This window comes from Urocitellus parryii, chromosome 10, assembly GCF_045843805.1.
Source record: "Urocitellus parryii isolate mUroPar1 chromosome 10, mUroPar1.hap1, whole genome shotgun sequence".
Lineage (NCBI taxonomy): Eukaryota > Metazoa > Chordata > Mammalia > Rodentia > Sciuridae > Urocitellus > Urocitellus parryii.
Window position 1 is genome coordinate 56,570,986 of NC_135540.1, and position 17,512 is coordinate 56,588,497.

Genomic DNA, 17,512 nt, shown 5'->3' on the forward strand with positions numbered 1-17,512 from the left:
TATCCTCTTGGTATTCAAATTGTACCATCTTTCTCCAGGAGGAGCCTGATCAGAGGCGTCTAGTCTGTGTGGGAGAGATGAACAATAGATTCCCCTCATCACCTCCTGCCTCCTACTCATTGACAATGGTGTCTGGAATGCAAGGTTGAGGTTGCTCTCAGTCTCTCAACAAGAGAGCCCATGGAGTCCTGTCACCAATGTACCATCTAGCAGGCAGGTGGGGTGGGATGGGCACAATGGGAGTGGAGGCTTCCACACCTGTGTTTTCTACCTTTATGCTCTGGGCTGGTTGAACTTGTCAAAAATAGGTGTATAGTATTAAGAGATTGAGTGGGCCAGAGGGGCTTTTCTAAGAATAAAAAGCATTTATTTTTTTAACTTCCTAGAGGTTACTGGTTTGTTTATTTTCTGATTCTTAAAAGGGTTCAGATAAGTATGAATACCAAATAGTTAAATTCTGGGTAGTTTTTTTTTCCAATGGTAATTATGAATTCCTGGAACATAAATAGCCACTCTTGTATTTTCTTCCTTGTATATCTCTTAACAGGGAAGAAAAAACTTCTGTAGTGTATACTTTGGGAAGTTTTTTGAGGAAGTTAAGGTTATCATTTATTGAGAACTCACTAAGGAGAAAGACAATAAACAAATGAAACAAAAATATAACTGTAGGTTTTTACAGAAATTCCACAAAGCCCAGTTATATTTTATGTATGCATACATGCCCATGTATATACTTATACACACATGTGCCTATGTAACACCTCACACATACATGGTAAAGAGGTGGAGCCTGCAAACAGAAGGCTTGGGGTTGAGCCTTCGTTCTACCCCTTATTACCTATGTGCTCCTTAACAAGGCACTATTTCCTTTTTTTTTTTTTTTGAGGGGAATATATTGTCTTTATTATTTTTATATAGTAATGGTACACATTTATAAGGTACAATGTGATATTTTGACTCAAGAATACACTGTGTAATGATCAAATTAGGGTAATTATCATATCCACCTTAAATTTTTATCATTTTTATACTCAGTACATTTAAAATCGTGTCTTCTATTTTGAGACATACAATGAATTATTGTTAACTATAATCATCCTGCTGTGCAATAGAGCAGCAGAACTCATTCTTCCTATCTAACTATAACATGAAGGGCCTGCCTAGAATAGTCAAGCTAGAAGGCACTATTTCCTAATCTATAAAATGGAAAACAATATTGCTCTGCAAAACCCCAGGACTTGTTCTGAAAACTAAATGTGAAAATGTAGATGGTTTATAAAGTGTTATTCAAATTTTTATTGTTATGTGTTAAATATCGGGGATGCAAATATTCAGTTACAAGAATGATTAGTGAATGGGTTTGAATGGAAGAGATTAGAACAGCTTTGTGACACGGTCTTACACAGAATTTGAGGAATGTGATTTTATGTGATGGGGTGGGAAATGCAGGCTAGGGAATCCCATGTGCACTATTTCAGAATTGGACCAGGGTAAAATCTGCAGACTTACTGGGCTGCAGGCAAGCTCAAGAGCGCCTGTGTGTTTGTCAGACAGTGATTGAAGGCACAGTTGGCATGGACATTAAACTCCACGATTAGGGACTTTAATTGATCTCAAAGGCAATTAAGCCCCTCTGCTGGGCTCTGAGAATGGGGTGTTATCTGAGGTCAGCAGCAACATTCTGAGTGCTAGCTTTGGCCTATTTTGAAGCTAAAGAGCAGCAGAAGATTAAGAAGATTAAACTGAAATATAACACTCAATCCTCTGTGTTTGGCCAGTTCCTAAAATGACCTTTTAAAATGTTTAGTGTCTGAATTCAGGTCACATCATCAACACAACCATGCAGAGGAGATTAATGATTAATAAGCATCATTCAAACCATTGGCAGCATGGTAGAGTGGACAGAGTTCTAAGCTGACACAGTCTGCTCATCTGTTTGAGGTGACTGGAAATCCAAGGGGAAAAGAATTAAAGAAGTGAGGGAGCAGGTGAATGATCACAGGATTTTGTGCATGTATTCCAGATGTTTGCTATGTACCTATATAGTGAAAGGCAACATGCTAGGTGTTATTGAGACTCCATATGTGGGTAGAGTACGTGCCTTACCTATTAATGGAAAAAGAATACATACATATAATCATGATGGAGATAATAGTGATGATGAGGATGATTAGAACATACATGGGCCAGGTGTGAGAGATAATAGAAAGGTACAAAAAAAAGTTACAACACAGGATCTAGAAGATTCTCTGGGTCATTTCCTATACCCTAGATATTGATCATTTTCTTCATTAGACAGTTTGATCTGTGTTACCATGCTGTAGGCAGTAATTAAGGTTTGAGACTCTTTAGAGGTAAAAATTTAGAAAAATTTACCACAAACATTTAATTGTTTTGAACCACAGCACTTTAAAAAGGGGGAGGGTAGAGCAAGCGCATGCACATGTGTGTAGGAGAGAGAGAGCGAGAGCCAATTAGAGAGAGAGAGACAGACAGACACAATATGAATGAGAATATCTAATTCAATATTTTCATTCCATGGATTAGGAAACCTAGGTCAAGGAGATAAAGCAATTGGCTGTGAAATACAGAACAAGACAAAACTTGATTTTCCTGATTTTTTAATTCCTATAATCATCTATTATGCTGGGCTTGGAAAGATTTTTATAAGGTACAATTACAGGAAGCATAATCTGTGAAGTTTTTGTTATCTTAAGAAAGTGTAGTGTTTTGGTTGTTATTAAAGGAAAAAAAATCAAAGTTAAAAATTACTTGGTTTTTTTTTAAAGAAATGTGAAGAGGATGTATTTTGTCCTCAATAATCTTACAAGTTTCTGATTTTTGTCATTCACTTAAAATTTGAGCCATTTAAATTTTGATTAATTAAAATTTGATAGCTTAAGTGTAGCATGCAGAAAATTATGCAGGTATATTTACATATTTTTAATGCTATGAAAAAATATGTAAATATACCTGCATAATTAGCATAAAAAGCATAGATAAGGAAAATTTTTTTTCCAAAATACTATTCAATGTAGAGCTTAACAAATTTAGTAGGAAATACTGCAGTTGTATAGAGAGTTGGCAAGATTGATTTCACATTTATTTCTGCCAAGAAAACTGAAAAAAATACAAGTTAAAATGACTAAGGAAAGAACACGGACCAACTAAATGGAGTCAAGGTGGAATGTCTCAGCGGAACATTAGGCCATTGTTTCTCAGTCTGGCATGAAGACTCCCAGCATCAGAGTCACTCCGGAATCTATAAAAATGCAGATTATAGATTTTGGTATGAAGGCTCTCCCTTCATAACAAACTAGAATCCCAAGAGGGGAACATGTTCTCTGGTTGATGATGTACACTTGGGATTTTCTCAAGGCAACAAAAATATGTTTCTATTGAATTCTGCAGCTGTTGGTCAAAAATGTGTTTAGTGGTAAAATTTATCAGAGGCCACTGACTTGAACAGAGCTCCTGCATGAGGCCCCAACAGACCTAATCATAATGGAGTAATTCATACTGAAGTTCCAGATCCCCAAATCAAAACCAACTTGTTTATCTAACCTTCTAAGAAATCAGGAGAAAGGTGATGGACAAATCCCCAACCAATCAGTTCTCCCCAGCATGATAAGGAAGTCCGCCCTGTTTTAACCTTTACCTGGAAAGGAACCTGGAACAACCTGATGTTAACCAGTCCACTTTTTTTTTTTTTTTATTAGGCCATTGTCTTGTTTCTGCTCAAACTGCCATACAAAAACAGACTGTTCTGCCATGCCCAGTGTAGCACTCCTCTATTTATAGATGAAATGCTGCTTGATTCAAGGATTGAAAATAAAAAGCTAATTATAGGTCATTTAACCAAATTTTCTGAAATTCTATCTTGTAAGAGTGATTTGAAGTAGAAGGAAATAGGTCAAGTCAGATGAAGGGGACATCTCTAGAAGTAGAGAAAAGAGATCAGAGAACAAATGCACTTGGGGAACAGGATCCAGCTGCAACTGCTCTGCTCAGGTGCTTGCTGATTTGTTTTCTGTGTTTCCCACAACAGTGCTGGTGTTCTCCACAGCCCTGGCTGAGACCCTGTGCTCTTCTCATTATGCATTCTCTGGTAGATCTTAACCATGCCAGACTTCAGGCTCTATGACCCAGTGCTCTTCCTTGGCCTTTACCTTCTGCCAGATCACTGCTTCATGTCTACCTGCATCTGGGCATCTGTCCCCACACTTAAGCTTATCTGTATTTCCCATAGCATTTTATAAAGTTTCTGTCATTAAAATCGACAAAAATAAGAAGTAAAAGATGCAAAAATCTTGTTAACCTCTTGAAACAGGATATACATGCTACTAGGTTAGCCCTTGACTTTGGGCTTTGAAAAATAGAGGTACTAAGCTGGTCATATACAAAGTCGGTTCAGTATAGTTAATCTAACTCAAGCGTCCCAAAATAGATAACTGTGACTATAACGTAAGCACAGAAACACACCTAACTCAACCCAATTTGTAGCTAATTCAACCCAAGCACCCATTTTATTGAACAAATTCCAATTCACTTGGGATAGTTCATAACATACGGGATGTGTCAGCAATAAACTCAGAAATTTGAAGATAAGACATGTGGCAATATACATTAAGCCTGAACGGTTTTTAAAAAAATAATAATTATAAAAACAGCTAAATACCATCTACCTCTGACTTATACATAGTACACTCAGGGAAAGATGTGCTTAAGTTCAAAGTCTTTTTATTATTATTATTTTTTTGAACAGAATTTTGTTTATGTGTTTTTTATGTTAGAATGAAAAAGCAGATAAAGTGTACTATTAGCAACCCATGGAATGACATCTCCAGCTAGTTAGGACGCCCTATCCTGAGAGCTACTGTAAGACAATTAGAGAAAGAAGGACTTTGGAATGCTGGCGAATCCCAGCTAGAGCGGACTCAAGAGCAGGGCCACCGTGGCAAGAGGCGACAAGAGGAGCCAGTTTAAGAACCGTGCAGGGATGGAGCATTGTCCTCTGTCAAAACACATATCCACAGGTTCCTAATAAACCATCTTCTGTTCTAGAAAAGAAACTTTGCAAACTAATAAAAGCTAACTGCAGCGGCAGAGCGTGCGGGGAGGACTCCAAGTCGCGCTTGTGCGCATGTGCGGAGGGCTACGCGCTCAGCCGAGACCGGAAATCCTGTGAAGGTAAAGCGCGCCCCGCGGAGGGCGGGGGAGTGTCGGTCTCCAAGAACTGTCTCGAGGGGCAACGAGGGCGTCACCGGGAAATCGACTTCAAGTTAGCTTGCTTTAACCCAGGAGAGCACTTTTATTTATTTTTTTCTTCTGTTTTTAAAGTCTTTATAATACTTCGAGGTCCCTTTTTAAAAACAATATCCTGTGTTCCTACCTCAGATACACAGGCTGCTCGGGAGGGGGAGGGGATTCTCTGAGCCTCTTTGCGTTTGAATTTGTGCAAAATTTCAGGATAGACACTTTTTAAGAGAGCAGCTCCATAGCTACCATCGGATTCTCAGAGCATATGACTGTCACATCGTATTCCATAAAGATCTAATCTGGGACGACGCAAACAGAGGCTCAGGCTCGTCCTCTAGGACGCCTCCTGTTTCAAAATTCCAAGCCCTATTTAATGAACCCACGAGACGTCTGCATCCCTTTTCCTGGAAGGTGCTGTGATTTAGGGATGAAAAGAACCCAATGGCTGCAGGACACATTAAGTGGCATCAGTTGCGGGTAAATCTGGCACCTAGTTATAGTCCCCTGCTTACAGGGCACCAATGGGAAAAGCTGTGACGTGCAGAAGCTGTGAGCTGGAAGGCTGGCGCTTCCGTTGGAGCAAAGCTGCTAAGGAGTGTTTCTACTTTTAGGGGAGGGGCTCCCCTTGGGTCTTGAGAAAAGTAAATAGCAGAACAGGAATTGTCCAAACTGATTAAGAAACTTCCAACAGTTCCTAACTTGAATGGCATGCTGTATCGTTTCAAGGCATATAGTGCTATATGTTTATCAAAAGTTAATTCTAGTCCGAAAAATCTGTATAAACTATAACAGTAGAAATGCCTTTCATGATCATCGGACTGATTTCTTTTTCTCTTTTTGAGAATTGGAAAAACATCCCTCCCTGGTGGTCAGTTACAGCATATACCACCCTACTTTGTGCTTACTAATTAGTAATAGCACAATTTATTTTCAGAAACAACCATTTTATTGTGATTTGCTTTTGTCATTGTATAGATGTCAATGAATGTGCCTTTTGGAATCATGGCTGTACTCTTGGGTGTAAGAACATTCCTGGATCCTATTATTGCACGTGCCCTGCAGGATTTGTTCTGCTTTCTGATGGAAAACGATGCCATCGTAAGTCACAAAAACAAGTATTTATTGCATTATTCTTCTTAATTTTCAATAATGTTTTTGAGTGAACTATGATGGGTTGATAGGCTTCAGTTAGCAGTGTGCATCAGAATTACCTTGGAGTTTTATTTTGTTTTGCTTTTTGAAATATGGATAACTACATTTTACTATAGATATTTAAAATAAAAACTACCAGGGTTGGGATACACACACACACACACACACACACACACACACACACAATATAATCTGTGCCTGAGTAAGTCATTGTTTCTAGGTCTTTGGGGGCATCAATGCTGGCAATATACATATTAAAAAGAAAAAGATATATTCTAAATGTATATGGATATTCCCCGTGCAAATTTAGGATTAAATATTCAGATACCTTAAGATAAATTTTTTTATTGAATCTACTAGTATGGCTAAGTACAAATGAGAGTTTCAACTCATGTTCATTATCTATTCCTTCTTCAAAGATGGTGGAATAGGTCAGTCTAGATATCGTCTATGCTTATGAAAGCAGGCACATTGAAATGGATGAATGATAATTGTTAGGGTACCTGGTGCAAATATCCATAAGAGACACATCTGAGTCAAGCAAAGATTTATTTACAGAGAATATCTGCCAGGCTGCCTTTCTTCAAGGAGCAACAGCCTGCTGAAAAAATTTAACTATATAGTCATGTATAATGAAGTGGTTAAAAAATAACCCAGAGGGCTGGGGTTGTGGCTCAGTGGCAGAGAGCTTGCCTTTCACATGTGAGGCACTGGGTTCAATCCTCAGCACCACATAAAAATAAATAAACAAAATAAAGATATTGTGTCCATGTATAACTAAAAAATATCAAAAACCAAAATATCCCAGGGTCCTGTGATTGTTACTTGGCATCTTTGTTGTGGTTTCAGTAGTTAGGGACTCTTTGGAGATGGCTTAACGAGAAGGTCATGCATGGGTGGGATTCTTAAGATGACAGGTGCTGATTTTCAAAATGGAATTACTTTGGCCTAAGGACCTAACAATAATGAATTTCTTGGAAATTATCCAGCATGCTTGTGCTTGTCTATGAAATTTGCCCCTCTCTTAATATCACAAAGTTTGCCCACTGGCAAATATACTGAAGTACACGATGTAAATTCCTCATAGGGCCCACTGTGTACCAAGTGTGGCAAATGTAATCTCACTTGATTCTCAAACCTTCTAGAAGTTTAATGTTACATATGCAATGTCATATTTGACTTGCTTGGAATTTATTTTAATATTTGCTATAGGGTAGAGATTTATATTTCTCTCCCGAATCATTATTCAGTTATTTCTATACCATTATTGGATGATCTTTCACATGCTCACTAATTTTAAAATAACATTTTACGCAGTATGTTCTTATGTATACTTTAATCTTTTCTAACCTGAGCTTTCTGTCCTGTTGTATTATCTTCTGTCTATTCCTACACCCATTCTCCACTATTTTAATGATTGCACATTATTATGCATATAGATAATTTATCATACATTTTAATATTTGTTAAGAGCCTCTCATTTCTCTTCCTACACCTAACTACACTCATAAAATGTCCTTAGTTTTTTTTTTTTTTTTTTTTTTTAGTACATGAAATCTGTTTTCCAGGTGAACTCGAGAATCACTTCTTCAGGTTCCAAAACTCTCAGAATTTTGATGACTAAGAGCTTGAAAAATCTTATTTGAGATAATAGAAATTCAGAGGAAACTAGATACATTTTCCAAAATCAGAACTCTTTCTGTTTTCAGATTTGAAATTTTTTCTTTATACCTCCAATTACCATGGCATTTCATAAATGTTTGTTCTTTCTTTAACTTCTTTTTTTTTCAGGAGAGCACTTTTTGTTAGCAACAGATTGTAATAAAGTTTCACAACTCTGATTTAACACTAATCTTAACTTTGTTCTTCATTAATTAGCATTCATTTCCTGTCCAAGCAACGCATCTAAATGCAGCCATGGATGTGTTCTGACATCAGATGGGCCCCTGTGTTTCTGTCCTGAAGGCTCAGTGCTTGGGACAGATGGAAAAACATGTAGTGGTGAGTTTATTTGCCTCTTGTTGGTTTGAATATAAACATTTTCTAAGTGATACCCCAAAACTGATCTTATTGCCAAAGGAGAATAGATTTTCCAGTATTACACACTGAAAAGTATTTATGTAACAGATTAACACATAGATTTAAATTTCTTTTTAGAAAAAATGCGTATTGTAGTGGTTTTGATCAAGGGCTTTGAAGTTAGTCCTTAGGTAGTATTACCAGTTACAGTTATGGCAGTGTGTTTTAGACTATAGTTACTTGACCTCTTTTAGTCTTTGCTTCCTGGTCTGTAACAATACTGACTTGCCTCCTGGATTGAATGAGATGGCAGAGGCAGAGTGTCCTCAGTCTGTTGATTGCACCTAATAAGGAACTCTCTACTTTTATCTTTATAGAGGTTTATGCATAAAGAAGTCTGGATATAACCCGAGATTAGCAGAAAAGTCATGTACAGCTTTATGATTTTTAAATTAAAAAATAGAGGGGCTGGGGATGTGGCTCAAGCAGTAGCGCGCTCGCCTGGCATGCATGGGGCACTGGGTTCAATCCTCAGCACCACATAAAAATAAAGATGTTATGTCTACCGAAAAAAACTAAAAAATATGGGCTGGGGATGTGGCGCAAGCGGTAGCGCGCTCGCCTGGCATGCGTGCAGCCCGGGTTCGATCCTCAGCACCACATACCAACAAAGATGTTGTGTCCGCCGAGAACTAAAAAATAAATATTAAAAATTCTCTCTCTCTCTCTCTCTCTGTCTCTCTCTCTCTGTCTCTCTCTCTCTCTCTCTCTCTCCTCTCTCTCACTCTCTCTTTAAAAAAAAAAAAAAAAAAAAAAAAAAAAAAAAAAAACTAAAAAATAAATATTTTTTAAAAATAGAAGAGAATGCTAATTTTACAGGGTGAAGTGTGCCCATTTTTTTATTTATACCATACAATTTATTTTTATTTTTTTAGTCATACATGACAGCAGAATGTATTTTGACATATAATACATACATGGAATGTACATACATCAATCATATTGCCTATTCTATTCTGCTGGAAGTGTGCCCATTTTTAGAATTAAAAGTAAAGCCAATTAAGATTTTTTAAAACCTAGGAAATGCAAAAGAAGAGACTGAAAATGCAAGAGAGAAAAAAATGCATTACTCGTTAGAAAGAGTTAGACCAGCTGCCACACCCACTAAAACTTACTGTGTTCTTCAACCAGTTGTCAGCATGCTTGTTCTTGAACTCAGGGGTGCAACAAGAGGATGGGGGCCATTGGAATGTGAGGCATTATCATTCAAGATGTTGAGTTTACTGAAGGGGGGCACTTAGGATATTCCGAAAAATAAACTTGATTGCAGCTGTCTGAATGATTGAGGAGGTGGTTTTCAAAATCAACATATAGTTGGTACATTCCATACTTTGATGAAAATTATAATATATTGAATGACAACATCATTACAAAGCAACTTTTTTTTGTAGGCTGTTCATCACCTGATAACGGTGGCTGTAGCCAGCTCTGTCTTCCTCTCAGCCCAGTATCTTGGGAATGTAGTTGCTTTCCTGGGTATGACCTACAACCAGACCAAAAAAGCTGTGCAGCTTCAGGTTAGTGCTGGGGTTGTTTGGAAGTGTGTTTCTGCAAAAGATAACATGAAAGTATTTTATTTAGAAAGATGGGAAGTTGAATTGCTTTTGGCTTCTTGATAGAAGATCTGATTTTTTTATTTTTGGAAATGGAAAATAAATCTTATGAATATGAATAATTAATTATAACATAAATAATAATCATGCTTTTAAAGAATATTTCTGGCACCCAGCAAAAAATATTTGCCATAATGTCATATATGGTATTTTTAGTAGATAAGAAAGTTATGGGGGCTGGGGATATAGCTCAGTTGGTAGAGTGCTTGCTTTGCATGCACAAGGCACTAGGTTCAATCCCCAGTATCACACAAAAAAAGAAAGTTATGACCAGAATAGTCTTAAATACCTTATATTATTTAAGTATATACTTATATACTTTATAGTTAAGAGGTGTTCAATAATATTTGTTAGTTGATTTGATTTTCATCTCTCTAGTGAATGCAATAATTATAATACTTTGATAAATTCTGTTCTTTTTCATGTCAAAATTTAATATTAAATTGTATGCTTCTGCTATTTTTTCATCTTCTGATATTTATCTCTTGTGTCCTTCAACAGCCTTGGAAATCTTAGATTTATGCCAAATGCATTTCATTCATAACGTTCTCCTGAATGTTAATTATGCTGATAATTGGAATAACATAATAATGATTCTATATAGCTGGACTTAGAGCACAATACTCTCAACTTTTCAAGGCCTCAGTAATATAGTATAATTTGAGTACTGAGAATACTCAAGGGGTCTTATTATAAATTTAAATAATTACATGTCCCTTTCAGAAGAGCCTAGGTCAAGGAAGTTTATTTATTCCAATATGAATTCAATATGTGTGAAACAAGGAGATTACAGCCCTAAGATTTGCATCATTTAATTATGCTTTTGGTAATTTAGTGTGACTTTTTAAAAGTGATTTGCATTTTAAAAGCAGACATCTAGAGAAGAAGAATCTAGTGATGAAATTCTTGCAATGTGCTACTTCATGGTACAGAATGGCTTCCTGCCTGTCTTTGCCTATATCACACTTGTGGGAAACTAAGAAGACTAACATTGTAGAAATTGAAGAAGAGGGTGCAATGAAAGGGGAGAGTCAGAAGTGCCTTTTGTGTTTTAAGGCATGCTTTAAACACAGACATATTGGAAATTTAATTAACAGGACCACAACCATTTTTGATGTTTGCCAATTCTCAAGATATTCGTCATATGCACTTTGATGGAACAGATTATGGAACCCTGCTCAGCAAGCAGATGGGAACAGTTTTTGCACTAGATCATGACCCTGTGGAAAATAAGGTATGGGTTTGTTGCCTGAACAGATGTGAGTGTGCTATAAAGACAGAACAGAGGAGATTATCCTAACAGATGACATTGGCTACTTGAAAATCTTCTGTTAAACTGAGAATGATTAGACCTGTAACAACTTACATGTAGATAGTGGAACATCATTTGGGAAATCATAAGGCTTTCCTGTTATCATATCCCTAGGCAGGGTTCTTGCTGGGATTCACTGATTTTATTGGGGATGATTGTACAGGATTATCAGGTTAGTTTCCTCTTTGGAGATGAGGATAGGAGACTAGCACAAGTTCATGCAAAAGGAGCTCCATAAATAGGTTTTTTGATTATTTGCTAGTAGTGGGAAGAATAGGGGGTTAAAATTGGGCCAAAATATAAATTAGTAATTTGCATTTAATACATGTCATTGAGAGAGGGAATTACATGACCTTTGAACTATGAAAATCCGAAAGCACAGTTTTATGACTGTTGTGGGAATGGCAGTCTTGCAACATTATTTATATAATACTTAATTTTACATAAAAGTTTTTTTATGTAACTTAGAATTTCTATATTATTAAGGCTGATCAGTCCCTCTTTTATTTCTTCTTTTTTAAAATATCCAGAATATGTTTATTTATTTTAAAATATTTCCATTAACTAACTTAATGATTAATGTTCTTATTTTCTTGCTACTCAAACTCTGGTATTTGGCCCAACCAGCATCAACATCACCTGAAAATACAACTACAAGACTAGTAGGCTCCTCTCCAGTCCATTGAATTCAAATCTACATTTTAACAAGATTTCCAGGTGATTCATATGCAAATTTGAGTTTGAGAAACACAGTTCTAGTAGAGTTTTTTCATGAAAAGTACCCATATTTGTCTTTATGAAATATTACCTCTTCTTTACGAATGTAACTCATCAAATAATAATTCATTCACAAAACAGGAATTCATTAAATAATAGCCTATTAAAAATACTATGAGCCAGAAGACAATTTAATGGAATTTGTGGAATTTTAATCATGAGCACATATGTTTACCTAAACCTATAATTGATGAGATTATTAGGTAAACATGAGCTCCCGGTTAAAATTCCACAAATTCCATTAAATTGTCATCTGACAATTTAATACTCTGATGAAATTCTTATGTCTGATAGCCTGCATACTAGTTTGAAAAAGAACTTTGTGCCTATAAAATTGGATAAGACAGATGAATTAAAATAAAATTATGTAAGTTTAGAGATGAAAGGAACCTTAGGAAATATCTAACTTCCTCATTTTTGTAGTCTGGAAAATTGAGGTTAAGTGACTTGGCCAAAGCTGTCCTGCAAATAAATTAGAAAACTGAGAGGAACCCATGTCTCTTGAGTTTCCCTGAAGTACAGTGCTGTGTGAACAGTAGAAGATACAGTTTACTTAGTGTCCTCATTAAATTACACATCATTGCTCCTTTTCAGGCTGTAGAGGCCACTGATGTGTTCCAGTGCAAAGACTATGTCATTGACCAATGATCAAATATTCTTTTAACCTTTATTTTATTTATTCATATTTTATGTGGTGCTGAGGATTGGACCCAGTGCCTCACACATGCCAGGCAAGTGCTCTACCACTGAGCCATAACCCCAACCTCCAATGATCAAATATGAAAAAACAATGAGTAGACTATGTGCCAGGAACTAAGAATTTATGTATGCATATCATGTGACCTAATGAGGCTGATATTATATTCCTATTCTACCAATAAGAAAACTAAGACTCTGAGACACTAAGTAACTTGCTTTTGGTTACACACAACTGGGAGCAGCATAGTTGGGGTTTAGATGCTAATGTGTCTAACTAATTTTTAAACCGGGCTCTTAACAATTTCACTTGGTGACCTGAAGGCTTACTCATCCCCTTTGTCTATGTTCCATGTTCAGTTTTTAAAGACAAATCAGAAACACCTGTTTTCTCTATTGCAGATATATTATGCCCACACAGCTCTGAAATGGATAGAGAGAGCTAATATGGATGGTTCCCAGAGAGAAAGGCTTATTGAGGAAGGAATAGATGTACCAGAAGGTCTTGCCGTGGACTGGATTGGCCGCAGATTCTACTGGACAGACAGAGGGTATGTTTCCTGGTTCACTTTTAAGCCACAGGAGATGGAAGCAATGAAAAAGATATACCACTTGCTTTATCCTCCATTTTGAACACAGATAAATATTGCTGGGTGCTTGGCATCCAGCCAGTGGAGAAGACAGGCCCCATTGCTGTCCACTTCCCTGCCTCTGCCCACCATCAAGCAAGATACTACTCCCTTCATCAAGACTGAATCCATATCCACAGAAGGATTTCAAAGACCAAGAAAGCAGCCATCTGTTTTTGCCCCTCAGATTGTGTGTGTGAGAAACCCAAGGCCTGTCTGAACACAGTTAGTAAGCATTCTTTGAGTAATGCTGAGGATGAGGCACTCTCCTAGGTAACATGGGAGAATACAAAGGAGAATGGGATGTGCTCATCTTTGCAGTCAGCTCTTAGTTTATTTGGGGAGGTAAGGTATATTTCCTTAGCAAAACCTTAATCAAGTACTTGGATTAAATATCAGTACAAGAAATGTCGAGGCCTAATATAATTGCTCAGTGAAGGGTGTACACTCCCCAAGGGATTGCTGGAAGGAGTTTCAGAAATCAGCTAGCCTAAGTGTGTTCTTTTTACACGTGAAGAATGTAAAGCTCATAGAGTCTGAATTATTCCAGAGTTCCCAGAATTCAAGAGATAAATGTGGTTCCAGTTGAGCCAGCATGAAGTGGGGCTTATGGTGTTTTGATGAAATTTCAGGGGAACAGAGGGATGGTCCACTTTCCTTTTGGTGGGTAACCACAGAATCAGAGTGAAGTTGGGGTATTTCTGTCCTCTGGGTACCCTACTCTCAGGGCTGCTCTGTGTGAGCCTGGGAACAGAACAGGGTGGGGTGGAGGAGAGTCAATAAGAAGGATTGCATTCCTTATGGTGCCAGAGGAACCTTAAACCAGAGCCCCTCACAGGAAAATATGAAGGGTGCTGTGTGTTCTAGGATATTTTGTCAAAATAACTGAGTGCCATGAAGTGAAACGGTAGCCATCCTGGATATCAGGCAACTATGCAGCCATGTTTCACCTCTGGGAAGACAGCACTTCTTACATGGCCAAGTCCCAGGGAATGGGTTTATATGCTTGAGTGTAGGTTTTCTATGTCCTAGAAAATCTCATTTGGTCTGGATAACTAATAGGAAACAGGTTCTACAAAACAAGCCACATGTACGGTATGGTGTGAAGTTATGTATAAAATGGCCCTTCAGTTTTCAGGGCAAGTTTATTTTTTACACATTCATTATTCATTTGTTTACTTAACCAGACCTTTATTACTTTATTATTTGTATATTTACTTATTGAACAACTATAATGCATTAGACACTGGGCTAAGAGCCTTATACCCATGATACTATGAAATCCCAAAGAGGTAAGTTTTCTTACCTCCAATTTAAAGGTTAAGAAAATCAATAGTCAAAGAGGTAAAATGACTTTCCCAAGATCAAGGAGCATATAAGTAGTAGATATGAAATTGGAATGCAAGGATAACCATCTCTAAAGCTTATCCTCTTAAGAGATGGGCTGGGATTATAGCTCAGTGGTAGCGCTATACTAATATCCTGTGATATTAAATTACATAGTAACTCTTTGCCAAATAGGAGCCAAAGAGGGATGGTTATAGTCTCTACTGGCCCAGGTATAGGCACGTTCAAATTAATATCTTACACCTAGGAAGCTCTACCACTGAGTTATACTCACCCCATGGTTCAATTTCTAGCACCACAGAATAATTATGGAGATGTTCTGCCTCCTTCAATCAGAGTTGATTAATGTGCTCCACCCAGAGTCATATAACAAATTAAAGTCAGTTATCAAAATTATAAATCATAATAACAGCCTCCTCCATGTTGAACTACTTAATAGAAATTTTAAATATCATCTATGCATAATAATAGAACTCAAACAGAGTTGTTCTTGTAAGAGTAAATGTTGATCAGGATGACAGTTGTCAACCACTCTTAGGCTTTCTAAGGATGCTTGGTCTCCTCATATTTCCCCATATTTGCAAGTCACCTCTAATTTTAACAGTGTTTGATTAATAGCATCATGGTACCTACTGCAGAGGCAATGCCTTCAGGAGATAGAAACCTCCATATCCTGGAGAATAAGACCTCAAATCCCCTACTTTATTGACTTCAGTAATAACTAGTCCTTTTTAAGTCCTCACCCCTCTAAAGACAGCTGCTAAAAGACAACCTTTAATTTGTCTGCAAATGAGAGGTTTATAGTTTGAAAACCTTGATATTAGTTAGAAATTGAATTTAAATACTGAGATTCTAATCCTGTGATATTAGATTACATAGTAACTCTTTGCCAAATGGGAACCAAAGAGGGATGGTTATAGTCTCTCCTGGCATAGGAAAAGGCATGTTCAAATTAACATCTTACACCTAGGAAGGAAACTAATTAATAATTTCACTGGCAATGCTATTATTTAGTATTAAGGAATCCTGATTTCTAAAGCCAATTGCCCTGTAAAAAAAGAGGCAAGAAGGTAAATGTGTTTACTCATTCTATGGGGGTAACAGAAACTACCATAAGATAAAATTTACTCTTAGGATTCTTTTTTTTTTTTTAGATTTACATTCACAATATAATCAAAAACATTAAATAGGAATAGGTTTTTTCTTTTTTCTTTTTTTATTGGTTGTTCAAAACATTACAAAGCTCTTGACATATCATATTTCATACATTAGATTCAAGTGGGTTATGAACTCCCATTTTTACCCCAAATACAGATTGCAGAATCACATCGGTTACACATCCACATTTTTACATAATGCCCTATTAGTAACTGTTGTATTCTGCTACCTTTCCTATCCTCTACTATCCCCCCTCCCCTCCCCTCCTATCTTCTCTCTCTACCCCATCTACTGTAATTCATTTCTCTCCTTGTTTATTTTCCCATTCCCCTCACAACCTCTTATATGTAATTTTGTATAACAATGAGGGTCTCCCTCCATTTCCATGCAGTTTCCCTTTTCTCTCCCTTTCCCTCCCACCTCATGTCTCTGTTTAATGTTAATCTTTTTTCCTGCTCTTCCTCCCTGCTCTGTTCTTAGTTGCTCTCATTATATCAAAGAAGACATTTGGCATTTGTTTTTTAGGAATTGGCTAGCTTCACTAAGCATAATCTGCTCTAGTGCCATCCATTTCCCTGCAAATTCCATGATTTTGTCGTTTTTTAGTGCTGCATAATACTCCATGGTGTATAAATGCCACATTTTTTTTTTATCCATTCATCTATTGAAGGCATCTGGGTTGGTTCCACAGTCTAGCTATTGTGAATTGTGCTTCTATGAACATCGATGTGGCAGTATCCCTGTAGTATGCTCTTTTAAGGTCTTCAGGGAATAGTCCGAGAAGGGCAATAGCTGGGTCAAATGGTGGTTCCATTCCCAGCTTTCCCAGGAATCTCCATACTGCTTTCCAAATTGGCCGCACCAATTTGCAGTCCCACCAGCAATGTACAAGAGTACCCTTTTCCCCACATCCTCGCCAGCACTTGTTGTTTGACTTCATAGTGGCTGCCAATCTTACTGGAGTGAGATGGTATCTTAAGGTGGTTTTGATTTGCATTTCTCTGACTGCTAGAGATGGTGAGCATTTTTTCATGTACTTGTTGATTGATTGTATGTCCTCCTTTGAGAAGTGTCTGTTCAGGTCCTTGGCCCATTTGTTGATTGGGTTATTTGTTATCTTATTGTCTAATTTTTTGAGTTCTTTATATACTCTGGATATTAGGGCTCTATCTGAAGTGTGAGGAGTAAAGATTTGTTCCCATGATGTAGGCTCCCTATTTACCTCTCTTATTGTTTCTTGTGCTGAGAAAAAACTTTTTAGTTTGAGTAAGTCTCATTTGCTGATTCTAGTTATTAACTCTTGTGCTATGGGTGTCCTATTAAGGAATTTGGAGCCCGACCCCACAATATGTAGATCGGAGCCAACTTTTTCTTCTATCAGATGCAGAGTCTCTGATTTGATATCAAGCTCCTTGATCCATTTTGAGTTAACTTTTGTGCATGGAGAGAGGAGGGGATTCAGTTTCATTTTGTTGCATATGGATTTCCAG

At 37.1% G+C, this 17,512-nt stretch overlaps 1 protein-coding gene across 1 annotated transcript in view; it reads left to right on the forward strand.

Annotated features, from left to right (window-relative positions):
- Positions 1-17,512, forward strand: part of Egf (epidermal growth factor) — an 88,738-nt gene that overhangs the window by 31,724 nt on the left and 39,502 nt on the right. Inside the window, exons 6-11 of the mRNA XM_026410633.2 lie at positions 5,065-5,190; positions 6,235-6,357; positions 8,290-8,412; positions 9,882-10,007; positions 11,201-11,337; positions 13,291-13,439. Coding sequence (XP_026266418.2) covers positions 5,065-5,190; positions 6,235-6,357; positions 8,290-8,412; positions 9,882-10,007; positions 11,201-11,337; positions 13,291-13,439 — 784 coding nt within the window. The remainder of the gene's footprint in view (positions 1-5,064; positions 5,191-6,234; positions 6,358-8,289; positions 8,413-9,881; positions 10,008-11,200; positions 11,338-13,290; positions 13,440-17,512) is intronic.